Source organism: Anopheles arabiensis, chromosome 2 (genome assembly GCF_016920715.1).
Source record: "Anopheles arabiensis isolate DONGOLA chromosome 2, AaraD3, whole genome shotgun sequence".
Lineage (NCBI taxonomy): Eukaryota > Metazoa > Arthropoda > Insecta > Diptera > Culicidae > Anopheles > Anopheles arabiensis.
Genome location: NC_053517.1, coordinates 69,432,862 through 69,460,538, shown reverse-complemented (window position 1 = coordinate 69,460,538; position 27,677 = coordinate 69,432,862). Strand labels below are relative to the sequence as shown.

The window sequence follows — 27,677 nt, the reverse complement described above, 5'->3', positions numbered from 1 at the left end:
CCCAATTCTTTGGAGCAAACCTGCCCATCGTACCTGCCTAACGAACTCAACAAAACGGCTGCAGGAAGGACGTAATCTTATTACGACGATAAAAGGGTTCCTTAAGGGATGCAATGCTTTTCGCCCGTGTTAGGAAAACAAGTAAAAACCAAACCGGTTCAAGGATGATACTGTTTTTACCTTGGATTTAAACACAGCTTCCTAGCGTGTTAGTTTGTACTTTTTGTGTTTGTGTGTGTCTGTGTTCGGCAATTCCCTTAATCATGAATAAATCCTACGTGGAATTCAAGGAGAAGTAGAACAGGAGAAAAAAAGTTCAAACATATAAAATGATTGGTTGGGTTGAGTTTTGTGTTGGTTTCTTGCGTTCTTATTTTGGTATCATTATTAACAATGCACTGTCGACCGTTTCGTTTCCTTGCTGTTTGATATGTGATCTTCTCGGAAGGGTATTATAAATTTGGTCCCCTTTCCAAGTAAAGCTCAAGGCTTTTTTTTAAAAAAAGATGTCAAAATCACATTTACATTTTTTGTATGTTTTATGGTATTAAAAATAAAACAGATAATCTTCGTCTTGCAAACAAGGTATAAACATCATAAGAACAGTGTGAAACTGTGTTTATGTTTCAAAAGATTTTAAGAACATGGAGAAACCTACTTATGGAGTCCATAATCGTTGTTGGTTTGAATGATCATACCACACTGTAAAAAATGCTGGACAGGAAAGCCTCTATCATCTGGAGTCAGGAATCATAGCGCAGATCGATCACGTGAAACAGGCATTGAATCGCAAAAGGACCCTATGGATAATTTCGAATCATACTCCTTCACAGTAACGGGCATGGCTTCCGAAATCGATCAGGAAGTCCTTCAGTAAACATTTCTTAATACTAACCTTGCATCGATTCCTTTCACTTGGGAAGCGTTTTGTTCGATCAAGAACAGGACCCCAAGAACTGGCTTGACAACTCATTCATACTATACAGGTTTAACGAATAAAAGGTATCAAATTTATATGAAGGAGTGAAGGGAGCAGGTCGCATGTATCGCAGGAAAGATGTAGGTCGCTCAAAATATCTTTAAATCAATAATTTTGTTTAAAAGCGATAACATAAAATAAACATTTGATTTTTAACTACACATTCAATGAGATGAAAATGCCCTGCGTAAGTAAACATTCTACGGTGCATTTAACATAATTGTTTTCAAAAATTGGCAGTTGGCACATACTACATGCTTAAAAACTTAAATATTTACCTTCCATCCACCGTCTGTAGTCGATTTCTACTTCTGCTGCATGAGGTACTGAGATTAAGCCACCGTCCAATGATCATCATGACACGTTCGTTTGATTGCCACATTTACAGGCTGCGTGTAAACTTTTACAGGATCATTGATTTTCCCTGTACGGTAGCAAACAACTGCAGCAATTGCACAAACAAATGACCAACCCTCCCGTACGTTTACCATAATACACACATACACACACACTCTTGTAACTCAATCATTCCGTCACCTGCAGTGAACTGCCATCGATCGATCGGATTGCTTCGGTAGTGTAGTTTCAGATCACTCGTCACGCATTTGGCCCCGCCAAACTGTCAAACGCTGATCGAAACGAGTCGCACTGCGGTTCATTAGACACAAACTAGAGGCTCTTGCTTTCAATCACTTTGCCACACATTTGGAGGGCCTCGTTACGGACCTCCCCCCCCCCTCCCTCCCCCCGTCCGCTCGGTTGGGAGATATGGGGCACTAAGAGATGAAGAAACTGAGGTGTTTTTTTCCACATCGTAAGACACATCCGCCGTTTAAACCGCAGCCTCGTATTTCCAAACTCGCACACACTTCCACCGATAATACCACGACGGTGGCAGGAGAGTGTGGTGGTGTTGTTAGTGATACACACTCACAAAAGAGCCCAATGGTGACGGATGTTCCGATTCGATGTAACCACTTCTAACACATTTCTGTTTTGCGGTATTTTAAAATGGTGACGATAATGATGGTATTGATGATGATGATGATTATTCAAGGCACTTTGAGCATCACTAGCACAAGCTAGGATGAGTGGTTTTGAAATTGGCACGTTTTTTCCCTACTGTCTTATCGGTCATTTACGCATAGGAAGGATAGCTTTAACGCATTGGATACATATTTTCACTCGACACATCGGCATTTATACGATTAGACTTTTTTGAAAACAAAACTGGTTGAAAGTAAAATACTAAACTTTGTGCGCTTGGGACACACATGAAGTACTCTGTTTCGTGGCGTTGTTTGAACAGCTGCACTGACTTTTTTTTACAACCGATCCAGCCACCGTCATGGCCCACTTGGAGATATTTTGAGGTACGGCGAGGAATGGTTTCGTCACTTGTGAATCTCCTCGGCCAGTTGTCATTGGGGCATAAAGCCTCCTGATCCGTTGGCTTGTTATCCACCAACAGGAGAAGCAGTAACAGCAAAAAAAAAAACAACAACCCGCAAAGAGGCACGCAATTATCGTAAAAATAGTGTTCTATGCCGTTGTTACTGCTGCGGCCGTCCGATACGACTTCGCGGGGGTACCTGTTGAAGTGCGGACAGCCATAGGTCGCATACAGAAAACAACAAAAGAGCCACCGAGCGAGCAGCAAACACCGTGCCTGGCCGCTAGAAGTTGCCGCAGTTAGAAGAAATAAAACCTACCACTTGACGCTGGAAAGGCATCGTTACGACAGAGCGAACCACAAACACACCTGCGATAAGCGCGGCACGCGGAGCACGTTTTGGATTGCGAACGATTTTTCTCACACTTTTTAAACACTTGGGCACCTAAGAACGATACGTTTGCAAACCACACGCACGCAAAGGAAACGACGAAACAAAAGGAAAAGCACCAACGACAAACGATAGAACGAAAAACGGAACTGCACAATATAGCGTTAAAAACAAAACTGCACTCAAAATCGTTGTACAAGCATCCTTTAACTGTTGCACCGCTGCACTGTGTCGAGGTGTGAATGATTGTGTACGAAAATATTGCAACACTTGTATGGTAAAACTGACGAAGAACATTCACTTACAGGTCTGGGTTTTTTTAAAGAATACTTTGGATAATTGTTTTGATTTTCGTTACAGATTCCGGCACCTGCGAAGGACACGCACCGCAGCCGGACGAACAGACACAACCGACAAGGCACGCGAAACAAACGAAAGTGCTCGGCCAGCGCCACACGGTTGAGGATCGCACGCGCAGGTTGTTTCTCTCCCGTAAACGAGCGTTGAACAATGGGCCGTTTGAAACTGAGCATGGAAAAATATTGCTAGTAAAATAATTGTTATGTATCATTAAAAAAAATATTCACATAAAAAGGGGGTTTAAAGGAAAAGTTAAAAATGAACGGGGATCATATATTTTATTATAATTTCTTATTTTTAATAATAATATTTTTTTAACCTATTTCTTTTTCTTAGTATAAAAAACGCGATGTTATGAAATGAAGTAGTTTAAAAAATATCGCATGCATTTCAGTACAATACTTATTTTACTATTCAACAAAAAAAAGTTTCAAAAAAGATTTTAACATATAAATTCAAGATTTGTTAGCGATCGTTGCACAGCGCCTCGTTGCACCCGACAAACATTAAATTCAGCACAATGGTTAGAATTTGTTGATGCATTTTTTGGAATATTTTTTTAGTGAGAACAAACTATATTTTGGAATAAGCTGCTATCAGTTACTTGTAATATGTTTTAATGCGTTTTAACTGCGTGTAGATCAGGGCTTCACAATTTTTAAAAACATTTTAACGCTTTTCTATCGCCAATGTCCCATAGTACAAAAGCTTGCATTTACCAAAGAGCACTCTCAACGTGTGCGAGAGAGAAGAGAGCGAGAGCGAATGCATCGATGAATGCAGCTGATTTGAACTTGAACGGTTGAAGTCTTTTCCCGAAGCGGTGCATATTTAAATAACAATTTAAAAGGCCGATTACCAAATTGGCCATTTTCAAATTAAATTGAAATAAGTCCGTGTAAATATAATGTAACGAGATGTTTGTTTCCGAAAAAATAAGCATTATATGATGTATAATTTACCAGAAAAATAATTTATGATAAGAGTTTCATGAAAACTGCACCAAAACAACGATAATTGCACACATCTAGTCGTAAAAACTTTACGCAATTAATCACTCATCGAACCGCTTCCTCGATCCTCATTTCAACTATCAAACTTACACGCAGCTAATACAGACGCTCACAGCAACTCTCATTCTCGATCGAATGCAGTTTTAATGATGTCGGCGTCGCATGTCACCCCCGGTTGAGCGGAGGTGATTTGTCGGTGGCAAAACTGGTAGTACAAGTAATGCTCTACTACTTACCAGGTCGTACACGACTGGTCCGGGTCCGAAATGCTGGTCCCGTAATGGTAGCGATACTCGAGAAAGAGTTACAACAATTCGCCAAAGTAGCTCAAACTGGCCGGAGCCTAGACCGATTCCCGTAGCAGCCCGTCATCAGTCGCTCATTAGGTGCATTTTGCCAATTCCTGCAGACGCTTCCCTGCCGCATCAAACAGCATTAGAGAGGGGAGATGTTGCTGGAATGGTTCACTTTCAATTTTGCTTTCGCTCATTCGCTAAGATTTTCTGCATTGCGATGATTGCACGTTCCAGTTTTCTGTCCGTCTCTAGGATACGTTAGTAAACATCGATATCAGTGTTTTCTTTTCGCACGATTGTCGACCAGAGGGATTGCAGCGAATAACTCTATTGAATGCACGCGGAGCTCTCTTAGCTTAACGAGAGGAGTTAAAATCAAAGCGTATGGATGTATGGAAAAAAATCAATCAACAGAAGAAAAAAAACATATTTTTAATGACAACATGTATTCGTATAAAAAGAGTTACAAAAGCAGACCATTTAAATAACATCATAAATAGAGATTCTTTTGGATCGAAACATCATATATCAGCTTACCATGCGATATACTGCTGTGTAATTTGCACGAATTTCTTCCTTTCCTATCAACGATAATATCTTCTCTTCTGTAGAAAACGAAAACCATTCTCTTGTAGTGTAAAAGTGGTGTAGAAAATATTTATAATATTTTTTATTGTCTGCTCAGAATAGCGACGCATTCTTGCCATGTTTTTTTCAAAAATTGCAATATCCTACAAATACTTTAGTGTGCGCTCGTGAGTACTGAACAATCTTAGAGTCTAACATTGCTTTTGTGTGTTGTTTATCGTCTCCATGTTGCAATTTGAGAAACAGTGGCTAAAATCGTACAGTAAAAGTGTAAAATGGTTAAAAATGCATTAAAGGCAAGAGGTTACCCCGGTTCGTGAATATAATATTGTCTCGGAAGTACTAATACACAGTCCAGATGTAGGACCAATGTTACGAGATTGAGTTTTGTTAATCAGATTTGGTTATGTGTTTGTCATGTGTATCTCTACTTTAGTAAGCCGTATCACACCGTCGAAAACACCAGCAACAGGGGTTTAATTTTGTGTCGATTGATTGCCGTCCTGTCCGGGTCCGGTAGAGGCGTCCGCCGCACAGGAGCTATTTCCATTGATTGTGTCATCTAAATCATCGGTCACAGAAATGCCTACCTTTTCCATCAGCTCGGATAAACGCCTTGCCTTTCGTTCCTCGTTGTGGGAAATGATTGCACACAAATGTTCGGTAAGCATTTCTTTCTTCTCCAGCGCTTGATGCAGCTCCACCTTAGCTTTCAGAAATAGATTTTCTATAGTGAGATAATTTTTCCTGGAATAGGGAAAACCCGTTAGCTAGGAAGTAGTACGACCTTACATGGTGAGACGAATACACTTACTCAACGTTTGAAAAGTGTAGGCTTGCCGCATCAATTTGTTTCCGTAAAATCGCCACATCCGATGCCAGCTCGGAGTCCAGCCGGGTTAGCTCTGATTTTATCTCCTGAATTTTGTTCGCCTCCGCTGCTGTTTTCTGAGCACTGAAAGAACGGAACAGAGACCCATTTAATTAAAAATTGCACCATTTCATAACAAAACTGCCGTTCCTTACTGTTGCTCTATTGCTTTATGGAGAATATCCCGCTTCTGTCTGTTCTGTTCTTCCATCAGTTTTCGCTGCTGTTCAAAAATCCTTGAGCGACATACCTTTGAAGGGAGTTAGCACCTCATTTACATTGGTCCGCATGCCGGTGGCGCCTAGCATAGTGCTAGCAACAGTTGGTTCGAATGACCGACTTTTTACTGGCTGATTTGGAAGCACTAGGATTGACTCATCCTCCGGAGCATTTATCATTTGAGGGAGTGGTTTAAAGGCGACGGCTTGTTGAATAGGGTGCTGTGGGTAAATGCTGGAGTCGACACAACTGACTGTGCTAAGATTGCCATTATCTACGATGGTAGGCGGCGGAACAAATTTCACCGCGCCTGGCGGTGCTTTGGGGTGTCTGCTATGCGGTCGCGACAGTTCCTTTGCTGCAACGAGAGAGCCCCATATGAAGAATCTGAATCACTGCTGAAAAAGCGGCTGCAGACATGGCGTATATTTACCCTTTTCTTTGCTGCTTGTTTGTCGCGTGATCTTGAAGATGTCATCGTCAGAGAAACCAACAAATTGTTTAGACATTTTTGTAAAAATTCCGTAAAAGCAACAGTTTTTTTGTTCTTCAGGCTCCTACTCGAAGTTTGTTTACGTAGACGCTGTCAGAAATGGCTTGCACAAGTGGTCAAGCGTTTCAGTAGCCAAGATGTATATAGTAAAATGCGCTGTACAGATCTTGAGTGACGTGCAACGCTTGATCATGTGAAATTTAAATTGACTGGTAATATTGATATTAAAATTATTAGTTTATCACTATTTTTTGCTATAGCTGAGAGAATAGTTAAAGCTTATCAGTTAATAAATTTGTCAGTCAAAATTAAAATATTAAAAAAATGTGCTACTGTTCTAGTACAATGTAAATGGATATTCCAAAATGTGTTTCTTTCTAGCAGTACGATTTTTCACTAAACGACGATCCGATTTGGACCGTGTAATACACATACTAACACTACATTTTGGAAGCATGAAATAGTATTGTGTTTGGTAATTTTATTGAATATCAGGTGCTAAATTAGCACTGTATATCTAAGTGTTCAACTACAAAGTAATAGCAGAACTTATAAAGATTAATTAATTTTAATTTAACAGTAAACATCAACGAAAGGTTTTGTGGAAAGCTTAACGAATTAATTTGGTTTTGTTTTTGCAGTAATGGATCGCTTGTCATCATTTGCCAGAAAGTCGTTTCATAAATAATTTTATTATATTTTTATGATGTTAGATATAAAAACTCATATGCTTTTATTTGACGATTGTTGCATATATAAATAATAAATAAGAAAAAAATATAAAGGCTCAATAGATTATTTATCAATCCATTGATTAATGCATGATCTTATTGCCTCATTTTGTAAGCGTTCGACTCGTTGTTTGGACTGTTCTTTAAATAGAAGCAGCGTTTCATTATCCTGATATAAATCCAGCAATGAGATAATTTTCTGTGTTAAATCTAAACGATCAGCTTCCTTAAATTGTTTCCCTTGCGGTACACTTTCAATACTGTTAATAAGTTCCCCAAGTAAATCGAAACTTTGAAAGCAATCTCGAACGAAGTCTCTGCGAAGTGTGGCTGCACACAGCTGTATAAGCTTATCAATAATCTTTTCCTTATTCTCCGCATAACAGTGTCTGATAATTGTTCGCGCATATCTTGGAATTCGCGCAGTTAGGTAGCGCTGAATATCCAAGCTGAAATGTTCCGTGCAGTACGCTACAAACCAATCGAATACCTCCGGGAACGGTTTTCTTAGAGCTACCTCCAGTGTATCTTCTTCGTCAGGGTTGGTTTCAAATAACATGCGTTGCAGTATGCTCCGGTCCTCATTCTCATCATCACTCTCATTATCAGCATCATCGTATTCATCGTCGCATTCTTTAAGCGTCTCTAGCAACAGAATCGTCTGCCTTTCCCCGAGCCGTTTTAGATTGATTTCATTCTTCTCGTCGAATTGATTGCCTTGCGGATTGTTGGTACCTCCAAAGCGGAAATGTACGCTTCGGAGCAACTCCTTAGGAGCGACCGACAGCAGCATCCGCAACGTATTGAAAGTGGCATTGTTTAACGCCATTCTGATGCACGTTGCAAGTATATTAGAGCTGCTGTAAAGGTATGAGCTAATAATGTGCTTTTTGTGCGACGTAAGACATTTCAAATCGTGCAGGAAAAAGTCAATAAACTTATCCGCAATGTTTGCCCGCGAGACGCAGAAATAGCGCCGAAGAAAGTTAAAAAACATTTCTCTATCGACATCATCTAATAAGCAATTCCGCACCAGAAAATATTCCATCACCGTGCGATGCATAAAGTCGACACACTCCGAAGCATCGAACTGAATCATTATTAATCCAAAATGTGCCATATGCTCGTACTGCTTGGGATTATTGCAACAATTATATTCAAGCTCGCACGCCAGCTGTGAATGTTTCGCGTAAAATTCTTTTTGTATCAGTTCTTTAGCCAGCACGTGTAGCTTGTCCATTTCATCAAACTTTCCGCGCACTGTATTCTCAAACTGACTTTGCAGAAAAGTATTGTAGATGGAGCCAATTTCATAATTTGTATGCCACTGAATGTTGGGCTTCCGAATGCGGTCTTGATATATAATACCCATGATTTTGCACAGCTGAGGCACTTCTAGGAATGATTTGCATCCGACACCTTTCAATAGTTGATCAAAATTGGAAATAAAAATGTCTACATTTCGTTGTACTTCCGGAGAGATCATGTCAGGGTTTGCATCACTAAGCCAAAGTTGTTTAAAATATTTTTCGTACGGAAACGTTGCCAAATTATAGTAGGAAGCGTTCTTGAAAGCTTTTAGTAAAATTGGAACCGATTCATTTCTTGTAGCTAGGATCAACAAACAGGATTGGCATTGCAGAATCTTTTGCAAAAATTTGATGACTAGTGTTTGATACGTCTCCACTATCTCATCAAACCCATCGACCAAAACGCATACTTGGGCTGTAGCTAAGCATTGATTGACGATGTCGTCAATCAAAGCGCTTTGCGGTGTAATGTATAACAATGTTTGCAGTAATTGCAATCCTTCGAGTGAAGACGATTGTTCAGCTTGGATAACAACACTCTTGGCTATTGTTTTCGCTCTTATGTACAGACATATTCTACTCTCAATATCGTGCGCTATTTTAGCGATCCGTAATAGCTCAATGGTCTTTCCTTGACCAGCTGTGTCACAAATAATAGATACAGCACAGCCTTCATTGAGGATCAGCTCGCTGTGGGTCACAATCTTTCCCCCATCTCCTATCAGACTCCGCTCGATGTAGTTTTGCTCGTTATGTTCATAAAAATCCGATTTAACTACGATATTTTTAAGTGTACTCAATTCCGCCAGCTTCTCACTACTATCAATGGATTCTTTCCTTATACAGTTGGAAAGAGTCATATCCTTCGCGTCAAAACTTACACGTTTCAACTCAAGGTGTTCATAATTTACAATCACATCGTCAAGCACAACATCATCTGTTATGAAAGGCGAGGATAACGACGTTTCAACAGTGTTACCTTCAACAATCAGTATCAATTTTACATTCGGTACTAATTCGAGTATCGTTTTCGAATCTATTTCAGCAATGCCGGGTGCATGCAAAAGTAAGATATATTTTACTTCTCCACTTATAAGGCAGTCTCCGAACTCAACATTCTTAATACGGTTCAGTGTGTCAAGCAAATATTTCATTTCCATTGCATTACTAGCAACTACTGTATGTTTTTCATATTTAGATTGTATCCGAGCTGTCGTCCATTCGACTTTCGGTCTCGATAAGATGGTAAGCTCATTTGGGCCTTTCAGAAAGTACGCCTCGATTCCTGTGCACAGTTTGTCGAGACTTTCCTTTTTAAAATCTATACCTTTGGGCGGAATCATGACTAGTTTGCTTTTAAGCTCTTTCATCTTCATTATCGACTCTACCAAGGCTTTCACTTGCTGTAGTTTTTTATCTTTTTTTGTCTCTGGGCGGTCCTTTATCAAGTATTTGTGAAACATTTGTTCGTCCCATTGGTTGTGAAACAGATTGTTAATAGCTGTGATCATTTTTTCATTTTTCGGTACATTTACATAAAATATAAAATGTTCGAAAAACCAGTTTAATTCGTCTTCCTGCAAGCCATTGTACTGGAATCCACACAGTTCAGCGGACTCAGCATTGAGATTTTGCATTTGAAAAGCGTCAGTCGAAAATGTGACCGTCCTTAAACTGCTTAGGTCAAATTTGGTATTTGGATTTTTATGTTGCATTTGACATGCGATGATAAAACTTAACCGGAATTGTTTTGCATTTTCCGACAGACGCGTGCTGCCTTGTAGAAACTGTTCACGAAATTTCACTATTGGTTGTTCAGTTTGTTCCGATTTACCTGTTGGTTCCATCATCTCAATGATTTCGTGAGCAAATGATTGTGCCATCGCTTTGGATAGATACGTTTGCGGTTTAGACATATCTTGTTTCGATAGCGTGCAGTGATTAGCCAGTTTCTGAGCCGTATCAAACATAAGCAGAGCTTTCCAGTGTTTTATCGAATATTTCCCAATGGTGTCTATCGTGAGCTTCAAATGTGGTTCTTTGCTGGTATGTTCCTCCATGAATGCCAATGTAGTTGAGTGCAAACCGTCCGACGTCCAGTATATCATTTCAGTAGGTTTACCGTCTCGACTGCATGCTTCCGATTTGCTGTACTGGACATAGGAATCTATGTACTTGGAAATCTTGACTTTATGATGCAGCATGTCCTGAATAGATAGCGTTAACGACTCGTCCATCCGTTGTTTCGCCTGGAACAAGTAGAGTCCTTCATTGTGCCCCCGTTCTCGGTTCGGGTGGACTTTCAAGATCACATCGTCTAATGCTTTGTACGTTCCTTGATTCCTTCCTACGTTTCCTTCGTAGAGTATGGAGTAGTCGTAGGTATTGTGAACTAGCCCGATCACGTAGTAGTAAAGGTGATGCTGAAAATCAACTCCATCCTTCGTTGCCATTGCCTAGAGATGACGCACGTGTTGGAAATAACGATCGTATGAAAACTGGGTGGTCTCGGGCTTCGGTCTCACTTGATCGGACGTTTAGCAAATGCTAGTGATTCATCAAAAACTCTTACCTTTGATGAAATGTGCAGCACAAAACGATGACGAAACGATGGATGATGATGTAAATTGATGAATATTTCTCAGTAAACGCAAATAGAGTTAATAGTAATGTTATAATGCGCACTTGTGTTTTTTTCTTTTTTTGTAATGGACGATCAAAACAAACATTCGTTTCTCCAGAGCAAGAACTGTCAAATGTGTTAGAAGTTAAGGCCAGAGTGACCAGAAATACTGATTTATCTGTATTCCTAGTAGTGATGGGCGGGTCGACCCGAACCTATCGGGTCGGAGCCATCCGTAAGCGACCCGGAGTCGTTCGGGTCGACCCGAAAGGTACAAGTAGGTTCAGTGGGTGCAACGACTCCGGTAGGTGCGAGAAAGCATAAGCGACTCCGACCCGTTGGTGCAACGAGTTCGGGTCGGGTCGGGCCTCAGTAGGTTCAGTTTGACCCGAGGGTGCAGCGAGTTCGGGTCGACCCGATAGATCAGCACGTGCGAGAAAACATAAGCGACTCCGACCCGTTGGTGCGGCGAGTTCGGGTCGGGTCGGATCAAGATAGGTTCAATATGAGTCGCTTATGCTTTCTCGCACCTACTGATCTATCGGGTCGACCCGAACTCGCTGCACCCTCGGGTCAAACTGAACCTACTGTGGCCCGACCCGACCCGAACTCGCTGCACCAACTGGTCGGAGTCGCTTATGCTTTCTCGCACCTAATGATCTATCGGGTCGACCCGAACTCGCTGCACCCTCGGGTCAAACTGAACCTACTGTGGCCCGACCCGACCCGAACTCGCTGCACCAACGGGTCGGAGTCGCTTATGCTTTCTCGCACCTACTGATCTATCGGGTCGACCCGAACTCATTGCACCCGCGGGTCCGATTTGATTCCGACTCCGACCTAGCGCACCCGCTGCACCCACGGGTCGGAATCGATTCCGACTGGCTTGCACCCGACTCCGGGTCGGGTCGTGAAATGAATCGTATGACCCAACACTAATTCCTACCGATTTTTTATATGCCTACCGATACACAGATGACCACCCTAAAACTACCGATTTTTCATTTATTCAACCGAAAATCACAGATATTTGATTTTCCAGTCGTTTAAGCTTAATCTGTGGTGCTTGGGAGTTCGTCCTTACGATTTGGCAACACATGTTCCAGAAATATTTTCATAGAGCCGGGTCTAACGCTTTTTAGTTGATCTATTGTTTATTTGTACTATTCGATAGTAGGCTGACAGTGAAATGAAAATTCAAGCATTAAATACAAACCCCGTTTGTTTAGCTGGCTGAAAATCCATGGTATATTAACCCTATTCCAGGCAACCGACAACACGGGTAGCCAAATCGATTTTGATTGCTTATTTTTCTGATATTAGGAATTCGATTAACTTGAAATTTGGAATATGTGTGTAAACCATAGCCATCTTTCTCTGGATTTTTTAGTAAATTTTTTTGAGTGTAACTAACCTGTTTTTTAGAATTAATTTTTATAATACCCCTAATCCAGGCATCCGGGCTACACGGGTAGCCAGCGACTTTGGAAGCTTATAACTTTTGAATGCGTTATCTAATATCGATGCAGTATTCTGAAGAAAATTAAATAAACTAATGCAGTTTCCATAACTGTGCATACATTGGTTCAACTCGCTAACGTTTTTAAGCTATAGCTATTCAAAGTTGGAAGGATTAAAAAAAAAACCATGAAAAATCATTTGTTCACCAATTCATAGCCATATCAAAACGGATCTAATAGCTTTGAGAACTGTTCATTACACGTCTAATGTTTTTTGGTTGCCATTGACAGGGTTAAGAAAAAAACTGGTTTTATTTTGTATCGAAAAACGTGCCAACTAAAAATAACATATTCAAAAATCAGAGTCCATTCGATAGATGCGTCGGCTTCTACAAGGTCGGACAGCATCGATTCCTAACCAGATAGTCTCCTCGAAGCAAGGATTAACTGTCTAGCTACGTGGTACTTATAACTATTGCCAACTTTTATAGGCCGGCATTACCGCATGTAAGGTCATTAGGACAAAAGTTGAAGAAGAGTAAGAAGTAAAAACTCAATAGTTAGCAGGCAAACGAAATTCAATGCAGTTCGGATTGTAATAAAATTGCACGTCAAGTTATAATAGCTTGATTTCTACTTCTAATTTCTCAACTACTGCTAGCGCTAAATAAAGATCTCGAAATGTCAAAGCCTCATGGTATCAATTCCTGTGTCAGGGTAAAATCGAGATCAGTTCAAATACCTCATGCAGCTAATCTTCGACTAAGATAAGTTGTAGATCAATTCGTGAACATGTCCAATAATACCAAGAAACTTGCTCCCTGGCCGTGGAGATGGATATAGATTGGTTAGTGTATGGGCACACCGGCATTGCATTGTGTAGTGCTGTTGTTCTTTGTCTTATTTGGCTTATTTTGCCTCTCTAAACTTTTGAAATCTAAATTATTAATATGCAATAGATGTGTAGCATAGTAGAAAAATGCAAAGTCTTCTCTTTCTAAGATCCTGTTTCAAGGAAATCAGTCACCGAGCCAGCTGTTTGAATTCAGAAATCAACACAACTCAACAAACAACAACAAACAAAGACAACATTATAAAAATTAAAGTATCAATTTTATTTAATCTACATATGGCATGGGATCTAGCTCTTTAGATAAGAGTTGGCGTTCGTTATACGTCCGAATTATTTTGTGTTCCACTTCCGGTGTTCTCAGCAGTGCAGCTTCCCATCTTAGTGGATTTAGTTGCACATGGCGTCGTAGGTGATTGATGTCTACTAAATGTTATTCTTCGTTGCGATTTAGTACTCTTGCAATCTGCACAGCGTAAGACAGCCCAGTAAGCGTTTCTATAAAGCGAAAATTTACACACACATTAACTCAATATGAAAATTCATTCCTATGATTTTGATCAGCTAACAAACTCATTAACTAACAAATAATAACTAACTTATTAGAATCCTTTACTTCTCTGTGATGCTTACCGGTAATGGCGACTCCCCAGCGCATAGATGAAGGGATTAAGTACGGCCGAGTGCCAAGTGAGAATCGATGCCAGCACATGCACATCACCCGCCTCACCCGCCGATTCGGCATCTTCCAGCAGCACATTGGCGATCGTAAGTGGCAGAAAGCAAAGCATGAAGCACCCGAATATAGCGGCTGTTGTTCGCGTCAGATGCCGCTCATCATCGTCGTTGCTCGGTGCGGCAATGCTGCCAGGCGTGGAAGCAACCGATGTTGCAGCCACTGGTTTGGCCGCATACCGCTGCATATGGCGACGCTGCCTGCGCACTGCACCGATGATGGCCGTGTAGCAGAGAACGATGGCACAGAATGGCAGAGCGAATCCCACGATGAAAATGAACTTCTTCGGGCTGGCAGAAAACTTCCCGGTCGAAGTGATCGAGGGTAACACCGTACAAGAGAACGTTCGACGATCGAACCCTAGCCGACCCCACAGTTCAAACAGTGGCAAAGCCTAGCAATCGAGAGTAGCAATTTAAAGAATACATTTGGAATACACGCACGCACACCGGGCTGCAGTTCAATCCGACTCACCATTAAACCGTACGGAATGGCCCAACAAATGGCCAGCTGAAGCGGCACCATACCGGCCGTTCGATAGACTGCCCCGTACCAGGCGGGATGTACTATCAGCACATACCGGTTGACGGTCAGGGCCACCAAGCTCAACACGGAGGTGGCAACCGTCCCGTACAGTGCCACTGGAAACAGTCGGCACCATAAGCTGTCGCTGACAAAGGGCCATCTTCGGCGGCCGTATCGAAGTGCCATGAGCGGCATGACGGCGACACAGAACAGGAGATCCGCGGTGGCTAACGACATGACGAACGCGGTGGTCGGTTGACGGCGCCGTTGTCGCACGGCTCGGTTCCGGCCGAGCGCTAGCAGCGTGGTCACATTTCCTGTTGATCACCGGCACGATTCCCAGCAATTTTAAACCGAATCGTTTGTGGAAGAAAACAAGAACCAACTATTAGGGAAGAGGCGCCCGCTTTACACATATAGCGTTAAAGTGGTTAGGATATAAATAGACAACAAACAAACCGATTGTTCCAAGTACCGCGATAAAGGTAGCGCTCGATGCGGCCACGATCGATATTTCACTGGAGCAGAAAACCCCATCCTCTTCGGGGCTGCGGCCGAGATGGTCGGCCGTGTAGTTGCTCATGATTTGCCTGGTCAACGCTACACCGTAACTGGATTCGGTACTTCTGTCTTACGGGATCAGTAGAATATTTGTATTTTCTCTCCAGGCTCGTGTATCAAAACGTTTGTATAGGCAGCTCATGTATTTGCTGCAGCATAATGATTCCTCTTTTTCACTCAAAAAACACACTCACACACTAAGATGATGCCCAACAAAGCACAACTGCACAGCGCAAAACCTCACTAACGCAATGTGATCACTCCGGAAGCGTCGACGGCCTAGTTTTCGTGCGTGAACGTAATTGATTAAACGCGGTTCAAAATCGGTGTATTAACGAGCAATGTGCAAAGCGTGCACGCAATCATCGACACCGAAACCGTGTTTTGGCGTCGAAAAGCGAACCGAATTTTTGATAGTACAACACTACGGCTTTCCAGCCTGATGCGGCTGCTCCAAGATCACGTCGACGTCACACACGATCGCCACGATCATCCAGCGCGAACTGCACCAGGCCCGCGTACAGCATCCCCGGGAGAGTACAGACAGAGGGAGGAACGAAAGTGAGAGTGATAAATATGAACACAACAGAACGCCTCCGAAGACGCACAGGCAGGCACACCCGTTAGAGATGTAGTTCGCTGAAGACTCAAACCGTGGACCAATAACAGCGTACGATCGCAACCCGGCGTGAACCACTGGCGGACTGAGCAGCGCGACGAGACGCGCGAGGAGAGTGTGCGATGCGCGCGCGATTAAGCGGACATCCCTTCGGCAATATGCGCGCGTTCTGGCTGGAAGATAAGTCCTCAAAGAGGGATGGGGTGGGGTGATCTAGTGTGTGGCAAAGAACACTACCACCGCTAACCGCTAGCGCGAAACCACCACCCAAACAAACGCCGTTGCAAACCGTTGGTGGAGAAATGTTCAGAACAGATGCGCTTACCCACAAGCAGCGCGAAGCGCGGCGCGCATGGAGTGGTATGGTGCGCATGGATTGGGGCGCACTGATGGAAGCCTTCAGCGGCGGGGGCAGCTGAGCAAATGAACTGAAACGCGTGCGTCCGAACCATCAATCGGGATGGGGGAGGGGGAGGGGGGGCGTTGATGATGTGAGGTGGTGGACAGGGGTTGAAAGGAACACTACCGGCAAAATGAACGCAAACACCCGGAATGCAGATGTGTGTTTTGTTGTTCCTCGCTGCCTGCCTTCCTGCTTTTCCATTCGAGAGCCCAAGTGGAACTATAGCCAGTCCTGGGCTGGGCTCAAAATTCTGCGCTGTCGCTTCAACAAACGCCAGAACTGCGTTGTTCAAGAAGCTCTTGCGTCGCGTTGCACGGAGTAGGGTGGTGTGCCATGAATCGAAGTGATTCACCATTTGGTTTGTTTCACGATACACGAGATGATGCTCTTGAGAATTGGGCGAAAACGAAGGCGAGAGAACGCGGCTCCAATGCATACACATTGCCAGTAGTAGCTGGTGTTATGCTTCGATGCAATAAAACACACAGCCGACGGCGCATCGGCGCGCAGTATCTGGTGGGACAGCATGCGCGAGATGCTCTTGATTTCATTCACAAAGAGCATGCATGTGGGGCTTTGTGTTTCGGGCAGACAACATTATTTGTTGCGGGAGGAGCTTGCTTGCTTGGGGTTGCTTTAAAGCAGCGGCACACATTTGTTGTAATTTCCCAATCCAACCACATTATTTGTTTACTTCTTCAATAAAAAAGGTAGAAGGAATTGATGCTCGTTCGGCCTTGTACAAGCCGGCGGCGTATGTCCAAAAGGCAACTAGAGCGCAACGCTTTAGTGACAATAAGCTAATGTTATTCGAAACTACATCGTTTAATTCTAATACCAGAATAGTCAACGGTTCTGCGTACTGCCACGGCATGGTGTTCCTTTGAGATTTGAACCCATTACGAGCTTGTCGATAAAGCCATGATTTAGACAGATGTTCCAGAGTTTAAAAATATCACTCTCTTGAGTTATTTGCTGCTTTGATCTATTATAGTTTCAAATACTTCTGCTCGCGAAACGATCGGTTCAATATCGAGTTCCATCAGCGAGGGTTTGCATTGAAAACTGTTGATGCGGCCTGTAAAAGTTTAACTGCGGCTATCGGGCGGACACTCTATGCCAAGAATGGACACAAGGGCCTTCTGGAAAATGATTAAGGCATTGAGGAAGCGGCTTAAGCCTTTTTTTTCTCTCTTGGTCAGTCCTGTTGACAACCAAACCGTGGTTACACCTGATGACAAAGCGAATACACTTGCAGTGCAGTTCTGCGCTCATCGACAGGTGGAGTTAGTGAGGTAGTGTCTTTAGTTTAATTGCTCTACTTTCTTCCTTCTTATTAATATGGGATCTTAATCTTATCTTAATATGGGAGCCTCACTTCGGCTTCCGTCGTGGAAGAAGGCAGGATGTGGATATTATTGTGTAGTGTACCTCCCTAAAAAGCGTGTGTCACAAGTGTGAGGTATATTGATGAGTGTGTTCTTGCATGCATTCTGGATATACTTGCTGATGAAGTCAAAAAATTAGATGGCAATAATTGATCAATGGATTACTGTTGCCACTTGAAGGTGTTCCGTATGGTTGTGATACATATAATTTCTATATACCTGCTCTTTTCTTGGCCTGGAACAAATTATTTCACACAAATTGTATGAAAAAGAGCCTCCCGCATAACGAGTGAATCATTGGAACGGTTTAAAATCATTATGAGGGATTCCACTGTATGCTTAGCCCCTAAGACGAGATACCTATTAGCTTATTCTTAGTCGACGAGGCGCAGTACACGGTACTCCCAGACGGTAGAGTATCGACTGGACGGATCAGGGTAGCGCTGAGGCAGTAAAGAACGTGAAGGCTCCTTGTTTCCATGGGGTTCTCAACATCCTACTAAGGCACTTCGCAGAGAGGGCCATCTGCTTCATTAGCAATATTTTTCACAGGTGTCTTGAGCTGAGCTGAAGCATGCCAGTGGGCAAGGGTAGTACCCATTCTCAAACCAAGGAAAGACCCCATGAATCCCATAAGCTACCGTCCAATCAGTCTGCTTTCCTTCCTAGGGCAACTGTTGGAGAGAGTGATACTTGGGTCTCTTCAGGAAACTGTGGAGACACTTGATCATTTTCCTGAGGAGTTATTTGGCTCCCGTTCTGATCACTCTACTACTCACCAGTTATTAAGGTTTAAGCTTTTCGAAAACAACAAGAGAGAGGCCAGGTTCACGGAGGTCGCAATATTAGATGTCGAAAAGGCATTTGACAATGCCTGGCACGGTGGACTAGTCCAAAAACTTGTCAGAGTAGCACTGGGTACGAAGCTGTAAGACTTGCACTTGCTTTTGGCTGGTGTGCCACAGGGTAGTTTGCTGGGTCCACTGTTGTATTTCGCAGAAGATACTGCTATTGGTGTGAAGGGTAGATCACTGGCAGAGGTGAGCCGTCGCGCCTTTGTACAGTATGCTACAAGCTAGAAAACCCGTGTCAACGTGGCCAAGACTCAGGTCATGATTGTCTCACATACGGATACGGATACGCATACGGACTTTGGTTCCAACTAAGTGCAGCAGGGTTCAGATTAATAGTCTTCTGGTCCAATGGACTAGCAAATTGAAATATTTGGGCCTTACGATGGATAGTAAGATGCTTCACCACGGACAGGTTGAGAGCATCCTACGCCAGAGTCAAACGCTATTAATGAGCTTATATGAACGTCTTTAAGCATATCATCCAACCAGTCGCCAAAAGATACAGGTGGTGCTGAATATAATGTTAAAAATGATAGCGAATTGCGATCGATTCACTATGAATTCATATCTTTATGCCATCTGCGGAGTAATGCAACTTTATGATCTCATACAGCAGCTATCGAGCAAGTTAATAGAAAAATGTAGTGTTTCTACAGACAAGGCAGTACGTGAAATCGCCTTTTATATAAATTCAGGTTTACGGTAAATTTGGTTAAAAATTAGGTTGAGATAGGATACGGTAGATACCATTCTTCTACAAATAGAAAATTCTGCTACAGTATATTGAAAATACAGCAAGAAAATGAAGCCGCAACGTAGGAAGTATAAGTATAAATAACTTGTAAAACATACGTGCTGCATCTTGTAAAACATAGAAGAAAAAAACTAATAACGGAAATCAAAGTACAAATTACGGTACGTGTAAGTGTGAGCAAGTAAAACGATAAACGATTTGCACTTCATTTTTCAGGGATTCTCATAATTTTGGGACACTGTCTTGACTTTTTCTTATCCGAAATGAACTATTTACATTGGATTTGTTCAAAACATTAAACACATTAAACACACAAACACATAAAGTTCATTTCCCGAAGAGTCAAAAAAGTGTCCCAAAATTATGCCAAATAAGCCTAATGTATCCAGAAGAAGACGGAATTCGAGTAGCTTAGCTTTGCGCTTAGATTGTCTTTTCACTCAATTGGAGCCTTGTACTTGGAGTATCTTCCTTTAGGTGTTTGATTTGTTTTGTGTTTCGATTTCCATGTTTCTTGTGTTATGAATCCGAGCAAAAGATGAATTTCTAACAGTAAATCTATCTATTCAATTTTTATGGTTTTTGTTCTAATTTACTTTTAATTACATTTCCGTTGTAACTACCAAATATTTGAAAGTAATAATAAAACAATAATAATATACAGTCGGATTCGTTATTCGTGCCGTGGAATCAGTTACTGGATCGAAACAGCCCCACTGTATCAGTCCCAGAACCATATAGGTTCACAATTCGTTGTGGACCCGGTACAGGTAGTGGTACAAGTTCAGGGCCGGAATAAAATCGAGAGCTGTTTCCGGACCGGTGTGGGTTTAGTATCAATTTAAGGGCCGGTACGGGCACGAGATTGGCTTCAGGATCGATACAGGCTTGTGATTGGTTCCAGGACAGGTATGATTTCGTCACCAGTTTAGCGATGAGTAAAGTTAAAAAAAAAATCCGGAATCAACTCCGTTCCGACTCCGGCAGGCAGGTCCACCATTATCAAGAATCGTCCCGAGTCGCCCAGAGCCGTCCGAAGTCGTCCGGAGTCAGCTGAAATCTGCGTCCACCGAAGTCAGTCAGTGTTGGGACCAGAACAAAGATGCTGTCGCAGCGACTCCAGTTTGATTCTGATTTCGGCATACTCCGGACAACTTCGACACCCGTCGGAAATGACTCCTGACTAGTACTAGTAGTTTCTAGGAATTCATGGTTCATTGTAACAGGCCCAAATCAACTAGTAATAGTAAATAACAATAAATGTAGAATCAGAGTGTGAAAGTATTCAAAACTTACTGCGAATTATTAACATTCGATACCGATCCACTGCACTGAAAATATACTATTAAAATTATTTTAAAAAAATCACTAGGGGAATTTTACACAGCAAAAGTAGGGTACACATAATTTATTACAAATCAATTTGAGACACTTGCTTCCAGCTTTAGAAGTTACAGAAGTTTAAATAAAAAGAAAATAATTATAACTCTTATTACCGTGTTCCGTCCACGGCCAGGTAATTTAATCTGGCCAATGAATTAGCCCACGCAAAAACAGCTATAATAATTTCATTAAATTTGAACAAAACTCTTGAAGGGGATAGAACCATAAAACCAAGGTTTAGGTATGAGTACCAGTAGCCCATTCCAGCAGCTGCAGGGTTGAAAAGTTGAGCAGATTTTTTCCTTGACGAACCTCTCCCATTTGCTGAAGGTGATGGAACCACCGGGAAACGTTAAGGAAGTTTTCCTTTTCGAGTGGTTGAAGATTTGCCTGCAATGTGGTGGACCGGAATTGGTGAGAAAAATGCTGAGGAAACTAAAAGTCCGACGACCAATCGATATGCTGAATGGCTTACCATAGTCTCGTGGATGGTATGAAAAACTACTACATCCGCTACGCTGAGGGTATCATTTACCAAATAGGATCTGCTTTGCAAGTAGAAATTAAGTTCCTGAAAAAGGGATTTACGGAAGTTTTAGAACAGTCTTCCCACCACCGCGGTGCCATAATGAAACTTACGTCCAGCAGGCTCTTGGCGGTGTGTTTGTCCTTGTTTGATGGAGCCACAAACAGTACGGCGTAATCCAGCCACTGCAATATCTGGCATTCTGTTTCGAAATCGGAATGAGCCTGCCGAACCGACGACTTTTTCGACTCTCGAATTAAAGACTGGATGATTGAGGAAAATCCGGAAATGCTTGGTTCTTGGGCGGATTTCGTTCTCGTCAGGATCTGAAAGAATAGCAAAGCGATAAGTCCAATGATCAACAAACTACGGCAAGGTACGGCGGTTTTTTGCTGCCTTAATGACGGCTCTTTTGTCTTCATAAATTTTATATAGAACTTTTCCAATTTTTTACGCTTGCTTTATCCATTTGACCCTTCACATGGAACACTACGAGCATTGTTCTAGACTTTGGCTCTTTCGGCCGCAAATTATTACCGACCACCACATTAGGTCAATGTGTATGCGGCCTCAAAGATAAAGGATAACACCATACCTTTTCAGCATTGTATCCCACTTTTCCAAGCGGAACCTCCAGGAAGGTTGCGATACGCTTCGTATTATCAACACTGCACATGTTTAGAATTTTGCACAGATCCGCACCGATCCAAGAGAAAATGTTCTGTTTTCTTTTTTTCCGCAACGTTTCGACCCGTTTGTCATTAGCCGGTACTGTCAAACAGCAATCAAGGGTTGATTCGTATGCTGATTGACAGCAACCTGCAACGAATAATATTCGTGCGAACATAATTAAAAATATTGACATGACATGTTTGATATTGATTATGAATTGCAAACAACCTCAAGCTATTTTAATACATATCTGAAAAATCATAAATTGCAGAGCAAAATTAATAAGAAAACCCTCAAATATTGCTCATCATATTTCAATGTACTGTGGTAATGATTTGGTCATATGCTGTGGGTGTTATAAATGTCTTTTCGTTTCATATGATATTGACGATTGTATAATTCTTATAGAATAAAACATGATATTTTTCGCCTAAAACTTATTATAAAAGCTAAATACAACTTTTGGAACAAAAGTAATTACACAAAACGTCACACAAATGACCAATAGCAATGTACGTTGTTGACAGTTTGTTTCACAAGGAAACCCCGCCTCCGTCCTCTACCCTCCACCTCTTAACAACGCAGTTCCAAGCACGAATAAACGAAAAGAGAAACAAATAAAAAGAAAATCGCAAAACATAGCACTAAAAATACATGCTACGATTGAGTCATATAGACACACCACCAGTGAAGGAAGCATCGAAAAGAGTGCGTGCGACGTCTGTGTGTTGCCTCGGCTGCTGTGTGTTTTTATTAGCGCAAGTTCCTTAAAAGGGGTAAATTTTGCGGATCTGCCGTCGATTGGAGAGGCACAGTTTTCGTTGAGCAAGTATAACACATTCCACCGGAAGGTGAAACGGCCAACGCCAAAGGCAACGAATTTGCACAACCTCCGACAATAAGCGTCATCGAGTGCGAAACACACCAGTCTGAGGATCGCCCAAGCTGCCACCGAACGCAGAGAGTAACGCAGCTGCACTTGTGAGGATTTTAACACACAAAGGTATGGTAGCATCATTTGCACCCGTGATGGCTGAAATTTGTAGGGTCAGAATGTTCAAAATCTTTCCTGAGTGTTTGATAAGCCCGAGAGGTGTAAGATGTGTCGATCTGGGCCCCTCATCAAGCGCTGGAAAGACACGGACCATAGCGTTCTGCATTGCAGAATGTGGGATCGTAACGGTACGAATTACGTCAACCAGTCAAAGTAAACCATGGGGACTCTGTATGGGAATCGAGCATCTATCAGTGGTGTTCAATTTGGTTGTTGGCGTTGTGGTTGGCCGTGCTTGTTGCTCCGTATCGGCAGCACTGTGTGGGCCATGTCAAGCTCACCTGTGCTTATTGAATAAAACAACAAGCAACCGTGGAGCAGGAAATGTGTATGTGTGTGTGTGCAAAGGCAAAACGCTAATTATTGAACTCCCGCTTTGGGCAGGAGAGGGGGACAACGGCATGGCAGTACGTACGGCGGATACACAAAGGCGGGCGTTCCGGGCCGTTCTGTAAAGTTCTATTGGTTTACGAGCGAGACCTTCAGATGCGTGACGCTTGAAGGGCAGCCGAGAAAAGGGACAGGATGGGACGGCAATGGCCTTGGACGTTTGTGTGTGTGTGCGAGTGGGAGTTGTGTCGAAATTTCGTTGCTTCTTCTCACCAGGCAACAGTGAAATTTCGCTTGCAACGGAAGATTGTTAGAAGGCGATGATCGTTTGAAATTCGCTGTGGCTTATTTCATCATTTCCTTATCTTTAAACTAATTGCCAATACATGTTATCAGTAATGGAAGCCAGCTTAAGAAAGTGGTTTAGAAGGCCACAGAAGATTTTTCTTAATGGTTTAAGAATTATTTACTTTTTGTTTTGACAAGTATTTACGTTGTACTAAACTGAATGCTAATTTAATTATAAAAAAATACAAAGTATAACAAGTCTGATTTGTGCTAGATAAAGAAAGTACGTTCCATTGTTCCTTGCACGAGTTTTGGAGTCACACGTCTCGAAAGTTTGTTTTTACTTTTTTTACACGAGAGAAGAAAGAACACGTTGCCCAAGTATGACTTTGTAGGTACAAACGCAATCTCGAACCCCATGCTCTTGAGGTTTGCTTGGTTGTCCGAACGACAAATTAAGGGCATATTACAAGCGACACTCAACAACCCCTCAAATTTTCCAATTTACAGCTTCCTTTCATAATACATTCTGACCACTACTTAAGAAATTAATCGCTGATCGGCGTCACATAGCTACCGTGGCCTCAATTATGGTACAAATATATCTAGCGTTATGTTGAATGTTCTTGGGCTAATGCTTCATTTTTGTTAATTTTGGCAACTTGTAGATGACTAAAGATGGACCACCACCGTACGGGTTCGTGCCGCCACAATCGGCACCACCGAGCTATGCGCAAGCCGTAGGAGGTGTTCCTCCGTCGAGCCCGTTCACACCGCAGCAACCGGTACTGACCGGAGCACAGATCGTTACCACGGTCGTGCCGATCGGGCCCCAGTCGACACACATGATATGCCCCAGTTGCCATGCAGAAGTGAATACTAAGACGACAACATCGCCAGGAATGATTGCCTATGTGTCCGGGTTTCTGATCGCATTATTCGGGTGAGTATGAGAATGGGGGGGACGCACTATTTTTTTTTTTGTCCGTAGCGATTTTAGACGGCTAGGAGTAAATTGGAGGAAGAAAAAAGGTCATATAAATGATCCATAACATCATTTGCTCACTCTAAGCTGTCTTGGTACCGTGAGCTCGCGATTGAGGGGCTTAAACTTAAAGAGTAATGGGCTCTAAATTACGATCAAGAACTATAGGCTATAGAACAACTATCCTGCGTTTTACTCATTTTTTGTCATTGGGAGTGTCATTTGTATTGTATTATTAATTACATCTAGTACATCACTTAAATATTATCCAACTTTTTAAGTAGCAGTAGCATATTATCGAACTTCTTAAGTAGCAGTTTAAAGGATGAAAATCATATAATATAAACATAAAGGTTAATATAAAGGATGAAAGTCATTTAATTACAAACAAAGTGTGATATTAGTCCCGTGATGCCAGTTACAGCTATGATAGCAAGCGGTAAATTTTAGAGTTATCGCATATATCGCATTAGCTAGCTTAGTTCTCAGTAATGGTTGATAAACTTTGCGATAGTAATAAGCCAAAATCCGTAAAAATTCTCGTTACCTGCCACATACAAGCCAAACCGATTAACCAAACTCAATTGGTAGAACCAAAAAAGAGCCGCACACGGCTCGCGGGTCGATCATTTCGCCAGCCGACCACTGTTCTACAAGATATTTTTTTGTTAATTTAAGCTGGTATTTCAGGTGCGTCGATCTCACCTATGAGCAACTTAGGTATAAATCAAGGCTGTATGCCTGGTCTCAAATTTTTCTATGCTAAACATTTCGCCCATGTACAAAACGCAGGACAAAACGTATAATTTTTCACCTGCACGTACTCTAGCTATGATAATTTCATAAAAAAAAGTCGAAAAGAATCATCAAAGTAAATAACGTAACGAGCCATTTCTTTAGAATCAATAGAAAATCCAATTTCCGTAACAGTGCCTATCAAAGTTTTCAAGCAAACTTGCAATTTTTGTCTATCAGTCTACCTTCGCTCAAGTTCTGTTAAATTTAAGTGTTTTCTTTAAAATCTTATAAATATTCATTTAATAATTCGTATAATTCATTTCATGTAATTTTAGATGCTGGTTAGGATGCTGCCTAATACCTTGCTGCATTGACGAATGTATGGATGTACATCATACGTGCCCACACTGTAAAGCATATTTGGGACGGCACAGGCGATAAACCTGCGCGACAGCTATAACAGAACTTACCCCGTCTGTGTGGGTGTGTAACAGATGGTCTGATAATTGTTTGGCCTATGATAGTAAAACACATATTTGGCTAACTTTTGCTTTCTCTATGCAAAATATATCGATTCAAGATATACCAATTAAAGTGATTTTATTTTGGTCATTGGTTCTCACTGATCTGTGACCCAACAACTCTTTGTTTTTGGTCCAATGTGAGCTCGCATAGAGCTTTCTCATATCCAAATATTTGTGAACGATATAAGCAAAATATTATTTTGATATCTTTCTGGATCAACTTCACTTAACGGTTGTTTTTCATTAATTTGTGGATTTTTTATGTTTTCGTCGGTATCTTATCTTCTAGTAGTACTATCTATGTGATAGGCCGAACAATAATCAGCCCACCTGTTAGTTCAATCCATCGATAAATGTCGAAGGACATTGCACTGCCCACACGGAAGTAAACAATGAACGAACGAAGAGAAATTGTATCGTATGTGTGTGCTTAACAATTCCAAATCCAATATGCTTCAAAGGAGACTATCGACTACTTGTGTTCTTGAAACTTGAGCTACTCTATCATCACTACCCAGTACTACGTGCATGACGAATTAGCACCGATCTTCAGCGTTAGGGCAAATGTAGGGCTAATTGGGGTGTCGAATTGATTTTAGCAGCGGGCGGTGAAATTACATAAACGCGATAAAATCCAAAAATCAAAATTTTATCGATGCACTTCGAATTCTCACATTAATAATATGTGTGTGTGTAACGAAAAGCTTAGAATGTGGTTAACATTAGCATTGTATGCATACTAAATTCTTCGTTATTATTCATCATTATTACTACCGTTATCATTAATTATTATGCACGACTTAACTTTACTGTAGTTCTCCACTTTTTGTTAATGCTTCCGTTTGATTCAAACGACAAAAAAAGCGTTACAAATCGTGTAAGTGGTTTGGTAAATGGTTATTGTTTACAGTTATCGTTCTGCTTTGTACCGGGGAGTAATTGATCGTGTTGCGTGCATCTATTTTCTATATTAACACACAATGTTCGGAAACAAGAGTTGGTTTATGCTCTCGCCAAGGGTATGTGCCATGAGCGTTGGCCATCGTTTTGATTGCGAGGATGATATTTTACGAAGGATTGCTTTAATGTTGATCTGAGTTGAATCCTCCCGTATACATTTTATAAAACGCTAGGTCAAATTCATCTAATAAATAAACCGAAATGATATTCATGTAATAAATATAGTCAGCGTAAAGTTTTAATTTAAGCTTTTCGTATAATCAAGTTCAAGACAAAAATTATCATATCACAATACTGAAACTAACTGTGTGGCGTGAAAGGTTTAACACAAACTATTGCACATCGATACATAAAATAATATAGTATTGAAGAAGATCACATTTGAGCCGCTATTTCATGAGTACAGGTATTCTCTGATATACGCTATTAATGCGGACCGGGGGCAATCGCGTGTCTCGACTATTAGCGTTAGCTGAATTTCGAGGGTTTTGTGTTAAATTATAGCTAATTTTCGTTTAATTTTGCTTGAAATGGTAAGTTTTATGCATCAAATTAGTTATTTGATCTGATTTCAACTAAAGATAACAATTTTGTACCTTTTAAAATGGTTTTTAAAACTCGACTAAAAGGGAATTTATTCTGCATTTTACATTTGATGTGTTAAACCAGTACAATTTGCTCGAAGTCAAATAAAGAAGTTCGCGTATATCGAGTATGGCATATATCGGGGAATATCTGTACATCTCAATCTTTTCAATTTTACTTATCTGGCTCTGACGAGTAAGTGCCTATGTTATAAT

General features: G+C 41.6%; 6 protein-coding genes across 9 annotated transcripts in view; 1 reads left to right on the top strand and 5 right to left on the bottom strand.

Moving 5' to 3' along the window:
* Positions 1-3,209, bottom strand: part of LOC120894686 (sodium- and chloride-dependent neutral and basic amino acid transporter B(0+)) — a 53,448-nt gene extending 50,239 nt beyond the window's left edge. Inside the window, exon 1 of one of the 2 annotated variants that reach the window (XM_040297437.1) lies at positions 2,692-3,209. The gene's annotated coding sequence lies outside the window, so the exon portion shown is untranslated. The remainder of the gene's footprint in view (positions 1-2,691) is intronic. The other variant, XM_040297445.1, reaches the window with a different exon arrangement.
* A 1,650-nt stretch (positions 3,210-4,859) lies between these two features.
* LOC120896894 (RAB6-interacting golgin) lies at positions 4,860-6,716 on the bottom strand. Its single transcript, XM_040301402.1, is given in 5 exon segments — positions 4,860-5,767; positions 5,835-5,975; positions 6,047-6,123; positions 6,125-6,468; positions 6,544-6,716. Coding segments are annotated over 5 exon segments (909 nt in total). The 5' UTR covers positions 6,620-6,716; the 3' UTR covers positions 4,860-5,496.
* Positions 6,717-7,312: 596 nt separating this feature from the next.
* Positions 7,313-11,368, bottom strand: LOC120895901. Its single transcript, XM_040299636.1, has 2 exons — positions 11,217-11,368; positions 7,313-11,100 (listed from the first exon to the last, which is right to left on the bottom strand). Exon 2 carries the CDS (start codon positions 11,095-11,097, stop codon positions 7,399-7,401), a length of 3,699 nt encoding a protein of 1,232 aa, XP_040155570.1. The 5' UTR covers positions 11,098-11,100; positions 11,217-11,368; the 3' UTR covers positions 7,313-7,398.
* Positions 11,369-13,818: 2,450 nt separating this feature from the next.
* On the bottom strand, positions 13,819-20,784 carry LOC120896444 (protein trapped in endoderm-1-like). Of its 2 annotated transcripts, XM_040300574.1 has the most exons (5): positions 20,714-20,784; positions 15,298-15,678; positions 14,788-15,155; positions 14,211-14,707; positions 13,819-14,075 (listed from the first exon to the last, which is right to left on the bottom strand). In XM_040300574.1, exons 2-5 carry the CDS (start codon positions 15,419-15,421, stop codon positions 13,898-13,900), a joined length of 1,167 nt encoding a protein of 388 aa, XP_040156508.1. In that variant the 5' UTR covers positions 15,422-15,678; positions 20,714-20,784; the 3' UTR covers positions 13,819-13,897. The 2 variants fall into 2 exon arrangements, with proteins under 2 accessions (XP_040156508.1, XP_040156507.1); XM_040300573.1 differs by lacking the exon at positions 20,714-20,784 and having other exon boundaries at positions 15,298-19,319.
* Positions 20,785-20,810: 26 nt separating this feature from the next.
* On the bottom strand, positions 20,811-22,096 carry LOC120896445 (eukaryotic translation elongation factor 1 epsilon-1). Its single transcript, XM_040300575.1, has 4 exons — positions 21,922-22,096; positions 21,440-21,652; positions 21,276-21,371; positions 20,811-21,190 (listed from the first exon to the last, which is right to left on the bottom strand). Exons 1-4 carry the CDS (start codon positions 22,000-22,002, stop codon positions 21,038-21,040), a joined length of 543 nt encoding a protein of 180 aa, XP_040156509.1. The 5' UTR covers positions 22,003-22,096; the 3' UTR covers positions 20,811-21,037.
* Positions 22,097-22,551: 455 nt separating this feature from the next.
* On the top strand, positions 22,552-27,124 carry LOC120893224 (LITAF domain-containing protein). Of its 2 annotated transcripts, XM_040294991.1 has the most exons (4): positions 22,552-23,001; positions 24,181-24,263; positions 24,339-24,613; positions 25,729-27,124. In XM_040294991.1, exons 2-4 carry the CDS (start codon positions 24,261-24,263, stop codon positions 25,832-25,834), a joined length of 384 nt encoding a protein of 127 aa, XP_040150925.1. In that variant the 5' UTR covers positions 22,552-23,001; positions 24,181-24,260; the 3' UTR covers positions 25,835-27,124. The 2 variants fall into 2 exon arrangements, with proteins under 2 accessions (XP_040150925.1, XP_040150926.1); XM_040294992.1 differs by lacking the exon at positions 24,181-24,263 and having other exon boundaries at positions 22,554-23,001.
* The last annotated feature ends 553 nt before the right edge of the window (positions 27,125-27,677 follow it).

What these genes read in the sequence shown, in the direction of transcription:
- LOC120895901 (XM_040299636.1), bottom strand. Translation starts at nt 11,097, where the DNA reads ATGGCAACGAAGGATGGAGTTGATTTTCAGCATCACCTTTACTACTAC.
- LOC120896444 (XM_040300574.1), bottom strand. Translation starts at nt 15,421, where the DNA reads ATGAGCAACTACACGGCCGACCATCTCGGCCGCAGCCCCGAAGAGGAT. An exon ending in CGCGGTACTTGGAACAATCG is followed by an intron (nt 15,156 to 15,297) that starts GTTTGTTTGTTG and finishes GGTGATCAACAG; the next exon opens with GAAATGTGACCACGCTGCTA. An exon ending in CTGGGGAGTCGCCATTACCG is followed by an intron (nt 14,076 to 14,210) that starts GTAAGCATCACA and finishes TTCGCTTTATAG; the next exon opens with AAACGCTTACTGGGCTGTCT.
- LOC120896445 (XM_040300575.1), bottom strand. Translation starts at nt 22,002, where the DNA reads ATGTGCAGTGTTGATAATACGAAGCGTATCGCAACCTTCCTGGAGGTT. An exon ending in TGGGATACAATGCTGAAAAG is followed by an intron (nt 21,653 to 21,921) that starts GTATGGTGTTAT and finishes CTATTCTTTCAG; the next exon opens with ATCCTGACGAGAACGAAATC. An exon ending in CCGCCAAGAGCCTGCTGGAC is followed by an intron (nt 21,372 to 21,439) that starts GTAAGTTTCATT and finishes TCCCTTTTTCAG; the next exon opens with GAACTTAATTTCTACTTGCA.
- LOC120893224 (XM_040294991.1), top strand. An exon ending in TTTCTGATCGCATTATTCGG is followed by an intron (nt 24,614 to 25,728) that starts GTGAGTATGAGA and finishes ATGTAATTTTAG; the next exon opens with ATGCTGGTTAGGATGCTGCC.